The sequence below is a fragment of the Papio anubis genome, chromosome 11 (genome assembly GCF_008728515.1).
Source record: "Papio anubis isolate 15944 chromosome 11, Panubis1.0, whole genome shotgun sequence".
Taxonomy (NCBI): Eukaryota; Metazoa; Chordata; class Mammalia; order Primates; family Cercopithecidae; genus Papio; species Papio anubis.
In genome coordinates this window covers 23,512,063-23,531,337 of record NC_044986.1, presented here as the reverse complement: position 1 = coordinate 23,531,337, position 19,275 = coordinate 23,512,063, and the positions used below count along the sequence as shown (strand labels likewise).

Here is a 19,275-nt window from a genome sequence, read left to right as displayed (position 1 = left end):
TTGGCTGAGCTCATTCAATAATTAGGTCCTCCCTTAGCCACAGTCCCAAATTCAGTGGGGAATGGAGCAGCATTAAAAGGCCTTGCTCGTGCTCTCCTAACGCAGACAGGGTCTATTCTTACTCCTTCTCATGGGTTCCGTAACAAGACCCAACCATATCTTGGGTTCTTCTCTGAGGAACTTTTCCAGAGAAGATAGCTGTGAAAGCAGCAAAACATGGAGAAGGGAATTCAGAAATCTGGCGGCAGCCCTCATTTCTCACCCATTCATTCAAAATGAATCCCTGACTTCGTAAGGCCCTGGGGCGGCTGCAAGTACAGGGAACCAGCAGGCAGTTCATGGGCTGGGGTGGAAAACTTTCAACGGTTCCAAAAGCTTGCTTTATTTCACAGCTGTTTAATTATATTTTTAAAACTTCCGGCCAAGGACTATAACATTTCTATCAAACAGTCTTTTGTGAGAACAGAGTCACAATTGGGCTATTTCAAATAGGGGTGAAAAAAAGGACAAGACACAGGAACGATTCCATTAGTGGCCAGCACAGGGTGTGATGACCAGCTGAGTACTCTCAGCTGGAGCTCAGCTGTCCACCTTCTCAACTGCCTTGAATCACAGAGTCAAGTTCCACAGCAGTCCTGGTTTACTTACTTGTATTGAGCACCCGAGTCAATGAGGTACACCTCATCCAGAGACAAGGTCCTATTCGTCTCAGGGACTGGCCTAACAAAGTTAATTAAAAATTAATTATTCCACAAACGTAAACACTTAGTGAATCTGGGAGGAGGACACACAAGAGCTCTTTATACTATTCTTGCAACTTACATAAGCCTGAAATTATATCAAAATAAGTTACCCAATAAATGAATTATTTCAACTAATATTAAACTTCTACTTTTCAAAAATCCAATCAACCTATCTCCCCAACTGAGATAAAGAGCTCAAGAGGGGAAAAATAACACATTTCTTTATGTCTACCTCTGTTTGTGTCTAGAATAAAACAGGTGTTCAAAAGATAATTGTCAAAGCTAAAAAAATGAGAATCCTTAGAAGCAACAGGACCTAGCTAGAGTCCTGGGAACTGGGACAGGAGCAGCCTGGAGTCACTGCAGACTTGCTTGTCTCTGGGAGCCCCAGGCCCCTGCCTCAGCCTCCAGGCCCCTCCTTCAGCCCTGACCCCAGCAGGTACCTCCCCACTCGCTTCCCTGCCCACTGGACAGGCAGGAGTAAATGTCTCAATTTGGGAGAAAAACTAAAGGAATTTTGCTGGGAAAAGGAATGGATCATGATATTCTTCTGCTGGAGCACTTTTTTCAAACAAACATGAGGTATTTTCAAAAAGTGATCGCTTTCCCCATGCCATTTTCGAAACAATATCACTGCACTGGGAAACGCCCGAAGGGATGAGAGCACTCCATGCCTCTGCCCTGCAGCTGAAGTGAGGTTGTCCTCCATCTCCAGGTACCACCCCCTCTTCAGCAATAAGGGCACCAGTCCACATACAAGCTGAACAACTGAAACAGACAACCGGTGCCCTCCAGAACCCTGCCTCTAAACAGGCTTCCAACCACCCACAATGAAGAAGTGCCAAAGCAGAGGCAAATTTCTTCCCTGGAATTGTTTAATGTTTTAATTATACACAAAATTCTAGGAGAGTATCCAGCCAGGAAATTCATCCTGAGTTAAACAAAAACTGAAGTCCCTCTGATATTTTTAGGCTGGAACAGAAGCATTAAGCGAGGGAACTGTACTGTCACATCTGTGACTGTCTCCCACACACAGCTTCAAAATCTGCCCCAAGACGAAAAACTCTAAAAGCAATTATTCAAAGGGGGAAAAATGTGTGCCCAAGCACAGCACAGAGAGACAGTGTTCCTTCACTGGCTGTGCATATAACAGATGGGGAAGCACAGAACTCAAAATACCCAATGCAAAGCAAAGCGGTTTGAATCAGGCAGAGCCGAGGCTGAAGCCCAACGGCCACACCTAATGACATTTCCCACCATCCTGTCTTAGGATCTGTCAGTCCTGTCAGTCCTAAACATATCAGTGCCCCTCTGTCTCACAGGGAAGGGAGGCTCGGCCCTGTGGGTCCATGGGTTCTTGTAGACCATGTGGTAAAAATACCACATACTGGGGTGCCAGGCTTCAGGCTCTGGGAGACAGGAAGAGAGGGTACTCTCCACCTAAAACAGGTTGCCCCACAACATAGTGCTAAGGTTTTTTGGTATGCAACTGACGGAGCTCACAAGATATACAGACTAGTACAAAACAACTGCTATTACCAGGAAAGAAAACCACTCAAAAATTCCAGCCATGGGTCAGGCACAGTGGCTCACGCCTGTAATCCCAGCACTTTAGGAGGCTGAGGCAAGAGGACTGCTTGAGTCCAGAAATTCGAGACAAGGCTGGGCAACACATCAAGATCCTCATCTCTACCAAAAAAAATGTAAAAATTAGCCAGGAGTGGTAGCACACGCCTTTAGTCCCAGTGACTCAGGAGGCTGAGGCAGGAGAACTGCTTGAGTCTAGGAATTCAAAGTTGCAGTGAGTCGGACAGCACCACTGCACTCCAGCCTGGGCAGCAGAGCAAGACCTTGTCTCAAAAAAAAAAAAACACAAAAAAACCCTGCCGGGCGCAGTGGCTCACACCTGTAATCCCAGCACTTTGGGAGGCCGAGACAGGTGGATCACGAAGTCAGGAGATCGAGACCATCCTGGCTAACACGGTGAAAAACCCCGTCTCTACTAAAAAAAATACAAAAAACTAGCCGGGTGAGGTGGCAGGCGCCTGTAGTCCCAGCTACTCGGGAGGCTGAGGCAGGAGAATGGCGTGAACCCGAGAGGCAAAGCTTGCAGTGAGCTGAGATCCGGCCACTGCACTCCAGCCTGGGCAACAGAGGGAGACTCCGTCTCAAAAAAAAAAAAAAAAAAAAAACCCGCTGGGCGCGGTTGCTCACGCCTGTAATCCCAGCACTTTGGGAGGCCGAGGCGGGAAGATCACGAAGTCAGGAGATCGAGACCAGCCTGGCGAACATGGTGAAACCCCGTCTCTACTAAAAATACAAAAAAAAAAAAAATTAGCCGGGCGTGGTGGTGGGCGCCTGTAGTCCCAGCTTCTAGGGAGGCTGAGGCAGGAGAATGGCGTGAACCTGGGAGGCGGTGGAGCTTGCATTGAGCGGAGATCGCGCGACTGCACTCCAGTCTGGGTGACAGAGCGAGACTCCGTCACAAAAAAAAAAAAAAAAAAAACCCAGTCATCAAGATGCAAGGGCTATACATACAGTTCCTGCAGCTTCAAAAAGGAAAGAGGGACACGGACACCCAGCTGACTACAATGTAGAGAATGCCAGTGCCATATTGAGCCTAAGAGGAGGCTCCCAAAAGGCAGAGGCTTGGGGATTGGGAGAAAACAAAACCTTAGAGGTCTTATTTCTCTTCATTTTACAGTCTCAACAGACAGATGAAGGTGGGCACAGAGGCCTCTGGTAAAATAATGTCTCTCCCCTGCTCAGGCTCCTGTGCAGAAGCAGCAATGCCCGGCAGCATGCTCCTCCGCATGCCTTACGCGTAGTGAATGATGGCGCCGTTGGGTCCCGTACTGGAAATCGTTGGGAAGCTCAGGTCCACAAAGTCTGCCTGTTGTCTGTAACAGAAAGACAGAAGCAGAGTGGCTTAAAGGTTTTTACTGTGCTAAGATTCAGGGCCCTTCCAGCCTCATTCAACTTGCAAGAAAATCAGCACGAGGTTCCTGGGTCCCCCCAAATGGATCCTCACCTGCGAAACTCCTCAGCTTTGTCAGCAGCTGAGATCTCTGTCACACCACCTTTGGGAACCTATGAGAAAATTGCTTATAATCATCTGGTGAGATAAATCCATGTGTGCCTCTTACAAATTAGAGGAGATACTTTAAAAGCTTACTTTTTCCTCAATTTCTTCATCCCAACTGCCCAATCTACAGGATACATCCTCAGCAAGGGAGAACTCCCAAAGGTTCTCACCAAAGCTATCTAAAATATAACAGTTTCTATTCGTTTGATTTTTCACTCAACTATTGTGCTTCAGTATTTTATCCTAAAACCTCCCAAAACAATGTATCTAAGTTTAAAAATTCAAAAGCATCCCCTCCTAAGAAATCATCCTAAGAAAATCATTCTAGAGAAATAAAAAAGATAAATGCAGAGATACTATTGCAGGATTACTGATAACAGCAAAAAATTAAAAACAACCCAAACATTTAAAAATAGGAGGACTGGGTTAGTAAATCAGTATAGCCACTAGATGAGTTTTCATTTGGATCCTTTTTTGTTTTTTTTTTTTTTTTTTTTTTTGAGACGGAGTCTCGCTCTGCCGCCCAGGCTGGAGTGCAGTGGCCGGATCTCAGCTCACTGCAAGCTCCGCCTCCCGGGTTCACGCCATTCTCCTGCCTCAGCCTCCCGAGTAGCTGGGACTACAGGCGCCCGCCACCGCGCCCGGCTAGTTTTTTTGTATATTTTAGTAGAGACGGGGTTTCACCGTGTTAGCCAGGATGGTCTCGATCTCCTGACCTCGTGATCCGCCCGTCTCGGCCTCCCAAAGTGCTGGGATTACAGGCTTGAGTGGATCCTTTTTTAAGGCCTCAACGTACATGGAAAATGTTCACACTATGAGTCTAAGAGAATAAAATAAACAAAACACAAAATCGTATCTAAACCAGGTGTGATGGCTCACACCTATATTCCTAGCACTTTGGGAGGTCAAGATAGGCAGATCACTTGAGCCCAGGAGTTTGAGCCTGGGCAACATGGCAAAACCCCATCTCTACAAAAAAAAAAAAAAAAACAGAAAAAATCAGCTGGGCGTGATGATGCACTCCTGAAGTCCCAACTACTCGGGAGGCTGAGGTGGGAGTATCACCTGAGCTTGGGGAGGCTGAGGCTGCAGTGAGCTGTGATCACACCACTACTCTCCAGCCCATGCAACAGATGAGACCCCATCTCTAAAGAAAAAAAAGAAAAAGAAAAAAAAAATGTATCTGCATACTAAGAGACATGTAAAAATAATTTATATTTTTAAAAATAATTTAAGGCCGGGGGTGGTGGCTCACGCCTATAATCCCAGCACTTTGGGAGGCCGAGGTGGGTGGATCACGAGGTCAGGAGATCAAGACCACAGTGAAACCCCATCTCTACTAAAAATACAAAAAATTAGCTGGGTGTGGTGGCGGGCACCTGTAGTCCCAGCTACTTGGGAGGCTGAGGCAGGAGAATGGCGTGAACCTAGGAGGCAGAGCTTTCAGTGAGCAGAGACTGCGCCACCGCACTCCAGCCTGGGTGACACAGCAAGACTCCGTCTCAAAAAAAATAAAAATAAAAAAAATAATAATAATTTACATAGATGAACAATCACCAGAAGGAAACATGAGGAAAAAAGTTACACTGGTGGGAATAAAGACAATATTTTCTTTTTCCAATTAAAGAGTTGTTTATACAGTACTTAAAGGGAACATGACACTGTTTAACAACAGCACAGAGAAACCACCCTCTTGCCAACTAGAGCAAGAAATTAACGGCCCAGAGTCAATTTAATATAAAAAGGTTCATGGCTTAAACTGAAGTTCAAAATGTACACAAAGATCTTTTTCTCCTAATATAATCAGCTTGCCTATAATAATATTATAAGAGTCATTTTTCCTTATAATGAAATTCCACTTAGTTATGATTCCCTAACCCAAAAAGCATCCACTCTATTATGGAACTTCTTCCTTCATTCTTGTTACTATTTTCATAATTAAAGAATTTTGAAATCTACACACACCAAATTTCCGGAGAGTATTATTAAAATAGAGCCCAAAAATTTGTTCAAGATCTCAGACCTCATGGTCAGCAGAGGTAGGTCTGAATAATGTATACCCACATATTAAACAAAGACTAAGAACCAACCTCTTTCTCCAGCCAGTTAAAGAGTTCACAGAGGGCAACAGCATCTTTAATCTGTGCAAACAATGGAGACATTTTTTTAAGTTATTACTGAAAGTCACATGACCAGATTCAGAGCCTAGCCCTAATGCAATACTGAGAAGGCTGTACCTGCAGGGTCACACACCATCAGCAACCAGAGCTTTACATGTGGACATTTCTGGGAAGCCGGTGTGTGCAGCAACTCCCATTACCAGGGAAAGGCTCCTCTGCTATTCGGTAGTTCAGGTACAATCAGGAAAGGCCCCACCTCAGAGCACAGGGAGCTCCTCCAAAAGGTTAACTTAAAGGTTAAGAACCCTACAGGGGCCAGGAAAAAATAGGCCACTATCAAAAGCCACCTCTGAGCCCAAAATCTTTTGAGACCCATCCTTTGTTCTGAAACACAATCTGGCTCTTTTATGAGGCTTCAACAGCATCATGTCATCACCATCATCTACACTATTATCATCAATATCTCCTTTTGTGTTGTGTATTATACTTTGTAAAGATCTAATCCATCAAGTATTTTATTTCATTCCCTCATTAACTCTGGAAGGCCAGGAGGCTGAGGCTCAGAGAGATTCTAACCTTGTGCCAGGCTCAATGCCACAGAGGAGGTGAAGGAGCCAGGCCTTCTGACCACCTCACATCCCATCTTCTGCACCAGCTCCTCTACTCACGTGAGCCCGCCTCATGCCTTCTGACTCGGCTGAATTCTTCACAGCTTTGGCGATGCAGATGGGGGTGTAAGGCATACAGCAGCGGTGGTCCTAGAGGCAAAGGGCAGTAGGGTGGGAAACCAAACCTGCTGCACCCACTCAAGACCAAGGCAACAACCTGTTTGCTCAGCAAAACTTACTTTAGACCAATCATTTGAAGAGCTCCCCCTGGGGACCCACATAGCTGTCCCCTGGGGCCCCAACGACCTGTACCTTTTGATTGATGACCCTGAGCTTCAGCTCAACCAAAAAGAGTAGGTACATCAAACAAGGTGTCTCTCTTCCATCCCTCACTCCCTTAGCTCTTTGAGACTGCTGGCTGCCTGCCATCAGCAAGACACTGCTTTCCAAACCACTGTGGTTGTGGTTAGAGTTCACTAACCACTGAAAGCCTGACCGAAATCACCCTTCTCTTGCTGTACAAAGGGGGCTTTTTCTCCCTGTCTGGTGATGCACATGACCTGATGAGTGAGGTCTCCTGCTCCCTCCCTTCCCACCCAGTGGTCCTATCTCAGCTACTGATAATGATCTGATCTTAAAAGGCTAGAGAAGACCCTTTCCAATTTGAGAACAAGTTAAAATCCAGCAGACGGGGCCTCAGCACACCTGACACTTGCACAGAGCTTCTCAAATTGCTTTCGTGATCTTATCTCCTTTTCTCTTTCTCTCCAGAGAGAGAGGAGAGAGAGAGAGGAGGAGTCACACTGTGTGTGACGGTGGCAGGGGTACAATGGCAAGCCAGATCTAGACAGCCAGGCCTGGTCTCTGCCCAGGATGGCCCACTGATCAGTGGAGAAGAGAGAACATCACTGGGCTTGCCAAAGGCCACTTGGCAGCCAGAGGCCAAGGGCAGGACAGTAGAAAAGCCTACCTCTAAAGAGGCCTGGATTCCAGTCCTATCCCAGACCCTAATTAAAATGAGGCAACAAGTGTCAGCTGCTTAGCACTGCCCAGCAAGGGCTCAGTAAAGGGCAAGCCTATCACTATCACTTGAATTTGACAAGTTCCCAACTCCGCAGTCCTCTCTGGGCCTCAAGTGTCCTTAGCTATAAAATGTGGTGGGGCAGAAGGAGGGGGTAGAGAAGCATTTCCCAAGCTTCAAGCATTCTCATACCACCTGCACAGTTTTTACCCTAGCTTCTTATCCACTGTACCCTTATTCACTTAGTACTTTTCTTTAAACCATCTTTAAATCAGCTTTATTAAATTCAACTTTATTTAAATAATTATAATATCACGAACTCCTGCTAGTTATGGTTTTTCTACTATACGCTAAATGCTGTTAAAACAGATAAATTTAAGTAAACCTAAATAACAATGTGTACCACCTAAAATAATCTCTCATGCCACGCTCTGGAAAACACAAGACTCAACAAGCAATAAGGGCCCTCAGGCTCTTGATATGGCTCCAGCTCTAAGGCCTCATCCAGGGAGACCACAGTTCTGATCCAACAGGCAGCCTCAGAAGTCTGCCTCTGCTCCAAAGACAATACCAGAACTGGGAGCGGGGTGGCAGAGTTTAGATGGACCAAAGTGGGGTCACCAACCTTGGGGATGGCCTCGCTCACAGCATAGCTGGCCTTGTCGCTGACCCACACCTTCTCCCTTGGGGAGAGATCAGCACACAGGGCCTTGAGTTCGCTCAGGATGGACTTGTAGGGATGCACCTGGATCCTGTATTCGGCCTCCAGACCCAAGTCAAGAAGCAGGTGCTCCTTCACACTGGGGGCGTCTATGCGGTCACCATCAATGAAGAGCCTGCAGATGGAGGACAAGTGGGTGGCAGCAAAAGGAGGCAACATGAGTGAGAGGGTGGCAACACAGACATACACATCAGGCTCTGTTTCCTGGCAACCAAAACCAAGCCCCTTTTCTCTCCTCCCCACTCCTTTCCCAAATCCTGCCCTCCAAGCTGCATTCCCTGTCCCTGTTTATGTTGTCATCATTCACCCAATTCGCCAAGCCAGGAATCTGGGCAGTGTCCTTCATTGATGACCCTCTTCCCGTCCTTCATTAAGACCTTGGGACCCACAGCCTAAATCTCCATCTAATCTGTCCAGCTCAACTACAGCCTCGCCCAGTCACCACTCAGGTTCAGGTCCCACCATCTCTCACTTGGGTTAGTGCCACAGCCTCTAAGTCTTTCCCCGTCTACCGATGTTTCAGTCATAATATTCTTTACAAGTTGTACGTCTAACACGTGGTTCCCTCTGAAAAATTCTTTCAACAGCTTCCCACTATACTTGTTCAGAACAAGAACCCAAGCTCCTGAATGCGGCCCACAAGGCCTTTCTTTTCTGCGGCCCCTGCTCACATTCTGTCCTCATTATGTTCTGACCTCACTGAACCACTTCAGGTCCTCCACATGCACTGTGCTCTCTACTGCCCAGAGTCTCTGAAAATGCTGTTCCCTCTGCTTGGATCACAGTTCCCCGCTCCTCCTCACCCTGCCATTCACCTAACTCACCCACATTTATCCTTACTCTCTGCTTCAATATTATTTTCCCCAAGAATCTCCTCTGATCTCCAAGTCTAGGTCAGGCCCCTCTCATAACACCTGCATCCTTCCCACAAGCAGACTGGTGCCCACTTATGTGCCCAAATACTTTAGAAAGAGGACATGCTCATCTCCCCGACTCCAACCCAGGACCCCGTCCTGTTTCAGTCACCCTAGCACCTAACAGAGACCCTAAGCACATCACCGGCACTTAATAAATGTGTTGTCTTAATACAAAAAGCTATTTAACTAGAACAGTAATGAAAAAAAGGCTATATGAAATGCTTTGCAAAAATAAACTGACAATTCAACAAAGCGTAGCTGGAGGGGTTTTCCCATATTATTTTTGACCTTCAAAATGACTGGGTTTATTTGCATTGTGGACCCAGAATTGTACCGTTGAACATATATACCCCTTTACACTGGCTGCTAGAAAACTTGCCAAAGAATGTGTGGCCTGAACAAGACCTTGCAGCAAAAATGTTGTGAACTAACCTCACTCCAGCTTGGTCCTAACGTCCTCACCTAATTGTTTTTTAGTCTCACAGTACTACAGACACTTTCATGCGTTTCAAATCATTTTGGGGGCTCAAAGAGAGGCAGGATATAAATAAACACCTACTGCTAAGGAAGACAAGAAGGGAAAATGTTAAAAGGGCAAGAAAAAAGGAGCACATCAGTGAACTATCAGGCAGTGATGGGTGGGCCAGGACCAGAAAGGGCACACGAGGGCTCTGAGGAGCTGTGGAAGGGAGTTCCAGATGCGGGGCAAACACTCACATGATCGTCTCTAGTCCTATGATTGCGTAGGAGAAAAATACTGGATTGTGCTCCACATCTGATCCTCGGAGATTAAATAGCCCTAGAAAAGAAATCAAAGTCCCTGTCACCTGTCTGACTTAAGATTTTAAGGGGTCGCTTGTAGGGGGAGGGAAGAGCTTCAGCTTGGAGTCCAGCTGCTGTGGAAGGATTCAGTGGAATCGCACAGAAAGGCTGGGAGCCTGACTCCTGTTTGGTTCCACCTCTGAACTGCAATTGCTCATGTCCACCACGTGAGGGCACCAGAGCTGTTTCTCATGCTTCCACATCACTGCCGGGAGAAGGGAATAAAAGCTATTAGTCAAAATCCTGAGAACTGCCCCCACAAGCAGTTGAAATGCAATCCGCCTAGTGGCGACCTGCCAGGCCTGGCCTTGAAGCCGACAAACCTCTAGCACTCCCAAATAAAAGGGAAGGAGACAAGCCCTCTCTGCCTTCTGAGGCAGATGACCTAGGGTAGAAAAACTGAGACCCTCACACAAGGGAAGCCAGGCAAGCCTCCTCTGTAAGGGTCAGTGAGCCCCATGGAGACGGAGCTTCCTGTCAGAGGTGGAAAGAAAAGCAGTGAGTCAGCGAGGCTGCAGCTCGCGAATGAAATCAGAGCCTGCAGCCCACCCATGGGTCTGCCCCGGCACCACGACTGGGTGGAGGACCTGCGGACAGCCAGTGTCAATGATGTTGCTGAACGTCTGAGAACTCGAGAAATCAGGAGAGAGCACAGTTCTGGTCCCACGACTTCCAGCTTCCATCACTTGTTCTCATGAGGATCAGAGCAAAAAAAGGCCTGGGCATTAAACGTACAACCTCTATTTTAAAATAATGGCTTCTCAAAATAAAGTGATGAGGCAACATTTTTTACCTATCATACTAGCACTTCTTAAAAAAATGACAGTACCTGGGGTTAGGGTGTGACAAGATGGACAAATTCAAATACCAAGGTGCAAACTTTCTGGCAGGCAAAGGGCAAAATGGGTCAAAAGCCCTAAAAGCCAACCAGAAATAGGAAGAAAATTATCAAACACTAAGACATAGATTCATGAACCAAGATTTTCATGGTAGCATCGTAATAAATTATGGGATTACTGCAAATAACCCAAAGGTCATCCTTAGGGAAACAGTTAAATAAATTATGGTATAACCACATGATGGAATATTTAATACTCACTTAAAATTATGCTTATATATGCTTATAGTATACTGATACAGTGAAAAAAAATCAGGCCATAAAATGATATATGCATAGAATATTGACACTGATTATCTCTAAGAACAGAATTTATAGGTGATCTTTTTCTTCTTCTTTTTACTTCCTCTGCACTTTCCGAGTTTTCTATCATGGGATTGTGTTTTTGTTACAATCGCGGAGAGAAAAAAGTTTTCCATGTGTTTTTCTCTGACGCTGAGGTCATTAGGTTAATTAAGGATGTAAGTCACTGATACACTTGACAATGTTTTGGGGATGGAAGACGCAGGGATTGAAGAGAGACGACACTGCAGCAGGGTCTCATTCTCTAGCGAGAAGGCAAAAAGATAAAGCAGTGCCTCTCCTCAGTTGCCCCGAGTCAAATCGACTCAGAAACCAGAAGACAGGACAGGAAAGTTCAACCAGATTCCATCAGGTTTTAGATGAAAGAAGGTGCTGAACAATTGCATGAAGGTGGGTTAAGGTCTAAAGATTGAGAAACTTGCTATTAAAGGGCTTGGGGAAGAACTTTCGGTTCCTAGTTTTCTGAGGTAGAAACGTTCCCAGAACATTCTCACTATAAAGACCTTAGGAACTACAGGACAAGTGTAAAGAAAGAAGGCTTCTGCTATGATCCCACTTCTACACCTACAGAGAGGCTGACAGACATAAAATATTTGTAGGAAATGCCCTTCCTTAGAGGTGCCATGGTCCTGAGGGACTAGCCAGAGGTGAGCATCACCCAGCTGTAATACTGCTCTGGGCAAGCCTCATTCCCCTCCCCAATTCCCTGTAATTCTTTCTCCTTCATCCTAATTGGCATCTCCTATACCCATTTGGAACACAGTCTTCTGCTTATTCCCTGGCCACTCAGAAAAGTTGAATGGCATGAACACACAGATTCCCAGAGACCCAAAGGAGAGATCGGGTAACATGCCCAAACAGCGAAACCAGAGCACTCACACGCAATCTCATCCAAGGCAGTAACCACAAACCACATGACGTTCCTCTCAGCCATTTTCAACCGAAGGTCTGCAACCTTGTCCTTCCAGGAGATGCCTGCAAGAAACAAATGTGCTTTAACTCCAGCCCTGGTCCCAGAAAGCAGTAGGAACCCAGTGAAAGAACCTACCCCAAACATCTTTAATCAGCACCACTTCTTACAGGGAGCACGCTATAGTTACACAGACAGGAGGCCTGGATTCAAGCCCTATACAAGAGGTGTCCAAGCCACTTAACTGTCGTGAGCCTTGATTGCCTCACCAGTAAAATTCATTCATTTACGCATCCCACAAATGCCTGTGTAGCATCCAGATCTGCCAGGCATAGATACATGCCAGGCACTCTGCTGGTCACTGTGGTTACAGCTCTGAGCCAGACCCAGTCCCTGTCTTCATGGGGCTTATAATATAGAAGGGAAGACAGACAATGAAACCAGCAATTAACACACTACTGTAAATACTGATGCAATAGGGGACACACAGGGAGCTACATCAACACACCACCCAGCAAAGGGAATTCACTCAGTCTCAGAGGTCAGGGGAACGGCACCCACCATTTGATGTTCCTGGGGCTGCAAGACTTGCCTTTCGGTGCTAAGACCTAGGAATTCCCTGTAGTCTGACTCGCTGTGATTACCACTTCCAAATCACACTTGCCCTTTCAGATACTGCCAAGGCCTCCCTGCTGCTCTGCAAGATGAAATTGTGGTGCTAGAGGCGCTCACTCCATTGCCACCACAACCACCCTACCAGGGCAGCATTCATAACTCAGGGAACAGCCAACTGGGTGGGCATCTGTCTTATTCACTCAGCACCTTGCACGGCGTCCTGCAGATAGTAGGCACCCAAATGTGTACTGAACAAAATCTTTATCAGCAACATTTGCTCTCCCCTCTCCTACAAGCAACAAGTCAGAGCTTCTGCTCTAGTGAAACAAATTTCAAACCACGCTGACAGAAAATATTTAGCCGACCCTGGGCCACTCACTGGACCCATCCTCCCCGTTCCTCAATATCCCTCTGGTGAGGATGTCACACAAGCAAGCAGGCTGGGAGCTGCCCCCACACCCAGGTCTGCTTTGAAGATCAGTTCGGGAATGCTGTTTAAAACTTGGCCCAGAATCTAGGCTGTCATGCTTTCTTCCCAGGACCCCTCTGGGCAACCTGCCTACATTCCACAGCCATCCCCCATCTACCTCTGTTTCTACAGCAAGACGCCCTCCCCTGCAGCCCCACCTCCAGCCCTCTCCCTCTGCCCCTTCACTGCTTCCTAAATCCACACAATGGTTCAGAGAACACGCTGCTTACCCAGCACTATCACACAGGCCAGGGAAACACACCCACACCCCAAAGCCTCTAAAGCAGAAGGTACAAGACGGAGGACAGAGGCCTAGGAAGGTACATCTACAAATGCTGACATAAGAAGGGAAATGAAACCTAGAAACCTCTATGCTCTATTTCCAATATCAAATATGTTCGAGTGGCAGTTAGCAGCTGAGTGGTAAAAAAAAAACTCAGTCCTTTCAGCAGCACCCAAAAAGTCACCCAAACGAGCTTTGCAAAAATAACCAAAGCCAAACTAAGTGGCAACTAGGTGGCAACAGTGGAAACAAATAAAGCTCCTGCTTCTTCAAATATCCCATTGGGGCAGACGAGGGCAAAATCCTCCCGTCAGCTCAAACTCAACTTGGATTCGGAGGAAGAGGTTGGAGACAATAGCAAGAGGTAGGGGGACAATGATGGGGGCCCTGCTGGGTGGAACCGTGATTCTGACCTGTGTAATCCAGGCCCAGTGTGAGGAGAGGCTTGCAAGGGCGCTCAGGACGGTCTGTCCAGATTTTGTCAACGAGGTTCTCCTTGACAGGAATGAGGTGGTGGCCGGCACTTCTCAGAACCTTGGCCATTTTCTTCCAATAATCTGAGGAGACACATTGTGGCCCAGCCATGAGCCGAACGCCCATTGCAGCGGGGCAGGCAGCAGGGCCTTGAAAATCCGGAACCTTCGGAAAGGTGGTCCTGCCGTGGCCCAGAGCTGGGTGTGCAGGATGAAGAACTGTAAAAGCACATCTTCACCAACAGTGGAACTCTTCTCCTCACCTTGACCTCTACTATAAAATCAGTCATGCTGAGCCCCTCAATGCTCCACACCCCACAAGCAAACCAAGAGGATGGAGGAGAGTCTAAAAGCCACTTCCTTACCCAAGCAGAAAAGAACCAAGCTCACTTACCTGTAGGAATGATTAAGGGGTCCACACCAACCCTGGATCCTTCAGGAAGCACACTCACCAGCCAGTCTTCCTGAGTTGGTGTGTCCTTCAGACCTACGCGGGGAAGAACTGATAAGAAACAATTCCCAGTGGGTCCACGCTTATTATCCCACCAGAAGGATACAATTCTCTAACATCATGATAGCAGGGTCTTTATTAAGCAGCTTCTTTAAAGTGGATTGATAGGACTTAGAAAATCTTTGAACCTCCCTTAATCCTGGAAGGCAACAGAAAGAGGGAGAAGTGTAAGTTTGTGTGTATGAAAAACATAAGACAAGGGTGAGACAGAAGGGAAAAAAGTACGATTTTTCACTTGACTCCTTATAAAAATATCCTGGGGATCACTGCCACGTAGGCACATGGTGTCACCACAAAGATAATCTCCTCAGTTCAGTCACTTCCCCACTACTGGTCACTTGATGAGAATGTGGGCAGTGATTTGGTGAAGTCTGGGAACTGGGAGCCTCCCACATATCACACACCAGGTAAGGTGATAACACGCTCCCAGTGCCCGCCACTCATCTGCAAGGGCAGGGTGGCCAAGAGAAGGCCCCTGCCCCATAACCAGCCCCTGCATAGAGGGCTAAGCACAAGTCTCGGCAGCAAAGAGATCTTTCCAAAGTTTATAGGAGAGGCACACAGGCACCCATCCTGCTGTCTTTATTTATTTATTTATTTACTTTTGAAGACACAGTCTCACTCTGTTACGCAGGCTGGAGTGCAGTGGCACCATCTCGGCTCGCTGCAACCTCCCCCTCCTGGGTTCAAGCGATTCTCCTGCCTCAGCCTCCCAAGTAGCTGGGATTACAGGCTCATGCTACCACATCCAAGTAATTTTGTATTTTTAGTAAAGATTTTCACCACGTTAGCCAGGCTGGTCTCGAACTCCTGGCCTCAAGTGATCCTCCCGCCTCAGCGTCCCAAAGTGCTGGCCGTCCTGTTGTCTTTAACATGGGCCTCTGGGTTCCCCAACTTCCAGGATGAGACAGCCCTTTCTGTTTCTAAGACGTTAGTCATAGGACACTATATCAGCCTCCAGAATGGAACTAAAATTACTTCTATAGTCCAGTTTTCCTTTAATCTAAGCCAACATCTTCCATATCTAGCCAGTTATCTTTGAGATGTATACTTTTTTTAACCAATCAGATTTTGGCCAAATAATTAACATCTTGATAAAATAAACATATATTTAGAGTAAAAGTTCACATATTCTAAAACAGTAGAAACTTATCTTTACTATTTTTCTCTACTGACTACTGATATAACCACATAACCACACAAGGGAAGTGCAAAGGTTTATAAAGAAAGAAGCTCATGAATTCCAACTCCAAAAAAATGCCTAGAAGCTGACATTGAGTTTCATTCTGCTATTTGATTCTTTCCTATTTTTTTTCAAACCACTAAACAAGCCACTTATTAACACAGTTTCTCTGAATGCCCTAGTACACTATACAGTATAGCTTTCACAGGATGAAGCCATGTCATTTCCTAGCAGACAGATCTTCGGCAAAACCCCAGGGATGAATCACTCACCGGCCAACCAAACCCACCAGAATCTCCCTACACACTTGACTGAGGAAACCAGGGAGGAGCCTGGAAGAGAGGAGGATTCACTCCCTCTGCCACCTCCGTGTTGCCACATACCTACATTAAGGAACAGGTAGGCAGTGTTCACACCTCTAACATGCTGACCCCCAAAATACTAACAGACCTAACAGACGGAATCTGTGGGCCCCAAAGAGAGATGCCTGCTCCCCAGGGGGGGACACAATGTTCTACTGGGTGCAAGAAGAAAGTATCAGAGCTTCTATTTGTATTTATTTTTTATAAAGAAATTACAAAGTTAGTTTTTGATATTTGGAATATAGAGGAACACTAGCACATATAAATAACATATAAACATACGTACATGTTGTGGGTACTTGACTCCCATTAACAGAAGCACGCAAACAAAAAAATTTAAAGACCACTAGCCTGTCCATTTATAACAGCCAGTCTCAAATGCCTGCCTGCGTGTGTGTGTGTGTGTGTGTGTGTGTGTGTGAGTGTGTGAGAGAGAGAGAAAGAGACAGACAGAGAGAAGGGGAAGGAGAAATCAAATGCAGCACAGGCAACAATCTGTAGCTTTGGTGTTTTTATATTTATGAAATGATTTTTGAGAAATAGAAACTTAATCCAATGCCAGGACAAAAATGTTCCTTGTTCTTCCCAAAGACAAAGAACACGTGTGTGTGTGTGTGTGTGTGTGTGTGGAGGGTGTGTGGAGGGTGTGTGGCGTACACCTGAGTGCACACACCCCTCGGTCAGCTGGCTGCCTGGATCTCAGGGTCATGGTCTAATCCTCTGTTCCCTGCTGTGAGTCTGGGGACTATTTCCTTTCCTCATTATTTCCTACAACAAACAAGAAGCATCAGGTATTTTGTTTCTTCTTCTCTTTCTCACTTGGCCCTTCCTTCTCTTCTGTTCCCCAAGTTCAAAATTCAGGAAGCAAAGACTTTGTACAGTCCCTAAAACCGTGTTTCTAAAGACTATTTTAATGACAGGAAAATACACACAGCAGTAAATTAAATGAAAACAGAGTACATACACACATTATTCAATAAATATTGATCTATACACTTTCCACATAGTATTGCTTTAATTCTCACCACTTTATATGTTATTTACTTACTGTGATTAATCCATTTTACAGATGAGGAAACTAAAGCACTGCAAGTGAAGCGACTAGCCCAAGAAAGTTCCAGACCCGTTCGCTTGTCCTGCATGCTGCTCTTCTCCAGAGCTAAGCTGCCAGAAGCAAATCCAAGATCCTCAGAGAGAGCCTCGGGGGAAACCTTTCTGGCTCCTGTTGCCAATGACTCCTTGCCTTTATCTCACTCTGAATCAGGAGGCAGCAAATAGTAGAAGGCCCCCAGTACCGAAGTGAAATGCACAGCAATGTGATCTGCAGCAAATCAGCTGTCCTCTCTAGCCCTCAGTTTCCCCTCAATAAAATGAGTATCCTGAACCAGCGTCCTCCAAAATTGAATGTACATTGTTATGTATGTATAAGCATGCCATTTTTTTCCCCTCAGTTTCCCCTGGATTCTCAAAAAAGTCAATGACTGCATAAAAGGAGTACGATCCAGGAGTCCTGAGGACCTCTAGGATCCCTGCCGAGACCAGGCCAATTAAGTTTAGGCTAGCCATGCCTGTACCCACCCATCTTCATGAGTGTCCAGTTGCTGTCCATTTGCTTGGCAGCCTGGAGAAAGTAGCGCCCGTCAGTCCACATGGCCGCATGCTCTTCTGTGATGATGGCTGTGCCTGAAGCAGGGGAAAAAAAAAAAAAAGAAGAAGAAAGGTTTCTAACAACTGCCCAGAAGCTGCACAAAATGACAGCAGGCAGGTGAGAGCAGTAAGAGGCACCAGCTCCTCCTAGTGGGGCAGATGGGTCCTTAACTCCAAAGAAACCTCTGGGCAAGAGAAGACCACACCACTGAGAACAAGCTGTGTGTCAAGCTCTGAAAGAACAGTCCTGAGACCCAAGCTGCCTGGCACTGGTCCCTGCACAAAAAAGACTGCACTTGCGCAGTACGAGTCAAAAACAGAGAATGGAGAACTGTAGACGTATGGCCAAAGCGGTCTCGTATAATCAAGACACAGGGAGAGACGGTTCCTGCTCAGCAATCATAGCCACTCCTCTGCTCCACCAGACACCCCAGAAGAGCTATTTCACCTTTCCTGGAGAAAGACCAAGTGGGCCCTATGAGTGTTCCTGCTGTGGTCACTAGCAGGAAGCTTACGCCTCCTACCTCTATCCGCCCTCCGTTCCCACAGACCTGGCAGAACTTGGGGCTTTTGGCAGAGGTGTCAGCCAAAGTCAATCCTAATGTGCCAACCAACACAAGCACTTACGCCAAAGGAAGCAGTGTGCTAATAACCGTGAGGGGAGGGGAGCTCCCACCTTGTCCAGCTTGCTTTACAGACAAATCTGAAGTGGGGAGTCTACCCTAAAACTCAAAGACATAATGGTTTTGAGGAACACCAATGTAGCTTAACATTAACCTATGTTATTTAAGCCAAGAGTGAAAACAGAGAAAACAAAAGCCAAGCACTTGGGAGAATTACTTGGGACCAATAAGCTAAGAGAGGAGGGTCTGAAACGATATTACAGTCTCATTTCTTATTTGGGACGCTAGTAACACAGGTATAGTCAGTTTAATTGATAGAACTTTCATATGTATGTTATATTCAATAAAAAGTTCAAAAACTTTTTAAAAATAAGAATTGTTAAAACTTTGAAAGCAAAGGTACAGAGAGGAATAAAAAGGGTTACTGCAAGGCGACCTTGGGGAGCCGGGAAAGGCTGGGAACCCACACCTTTCTGCAGAGAGTCAATGTGGAGCATCTGGTTTGCATTTTCTTTTTGCTTCTATATCACAGGCTGAAACTCGGTTCAGTTATTTTTAGGAGGCGAACAAAGGTGCAGCAAGAACAGAGAAAATGCAGTGACTCACCCGCAGAGCCATCGAATCCAGAGACAAAAGCCCGCCGACAGTCACACGGAGCAATATACTCACTCTGGAAAACAAAGATGACAACAAAGTGGGCCTCGATTACTCATGAGCAGACTGTTCTGCTTGCTTAGCCTTGTGCTAGGCACAGCGGGGACTATGAAGACTGGGGAATCCTTGGCACCCACCCTCAAGGAGCCAATAGTCTAGCTGAAAACAACAGATGAGCACACACTGCAGAAGACTCTAATTAATTAAGGGCAGAGAGAGCTGTTCCCTTTAGCCTCTATTTCCTCACTAGGAGAACAAAAGCACATCAGGAGAAACAGATAAAAACTGCTCCTTCTTCACTGAGATC

General features: G+C 46.2%; 1 protein-coding gene across 3 annotated transcripts in view; it reads right to left on the bottom strand.

The window, feature by feature from the left end:
- The window catches only part of XPNPEP1 (X-prolyl aminopeptidase 1), a 29,030-nt gene extending 10,043 nt beyond the window's left edge, over window positions 1-18,987 (bottom strand). For 2 of the 3 annotated variants that reach the window (XM_031652595.1, XM_031652597.1), the window contains exons 1-12: window positions 18,921-18,984; window positions 17,623-17,727; window positions 14,383-14,490; window positions 13,929-14,072; window positions 12,118-12,213; window positions 9,933-10,014; window positions 8,203-8,413; window positions 6,617-6,706; window positions 5,919-5,969; window positions 3,775-3,833; window positions 3,566-3,643; window positions 649-720 (exon numbers count right to left, since the gene is read on the bottom strand). In XM_031652595.1, coding sequence (XP_031508455.1) covers window positions 649-720; window positions 3,566-3,643; window positions 3,775-3,833; window positions 5,919-5,969; window positions 6,617-6,706; window positions 8,203-8,413; window positions 9,933-10,014; window positions 12,118-12,213; window positions 13,929-14,072; window positions 14,383-14,490; window positions 17,623-17,695 — 1,064 coding nt within the window. In that variant the 5' untranslated portion in view covers window positions 17,696-17,727; window positions 18,921-18,984. Of the gene's footprint in view, window positions 1-648; window positions 721-3,565; window positions 3,644-3,774; window positions 3,834-5,918; window positions 5,970-6,616; window positions 6,707-8,202; window positions 8,414-9,932; window positions 10,015-12,117; window positions 12,214-13,928; window positions 14,073-14,382; window positions 14,491-17,622; window positions 17,728-18,920 lie in introns of all 3 variants that reach the window. The other variant, XM_031652596.1, reaches the window with a different exon arrangement.
- Window positions 18,988-19,275: the final 288 nt, after the last annotated feature.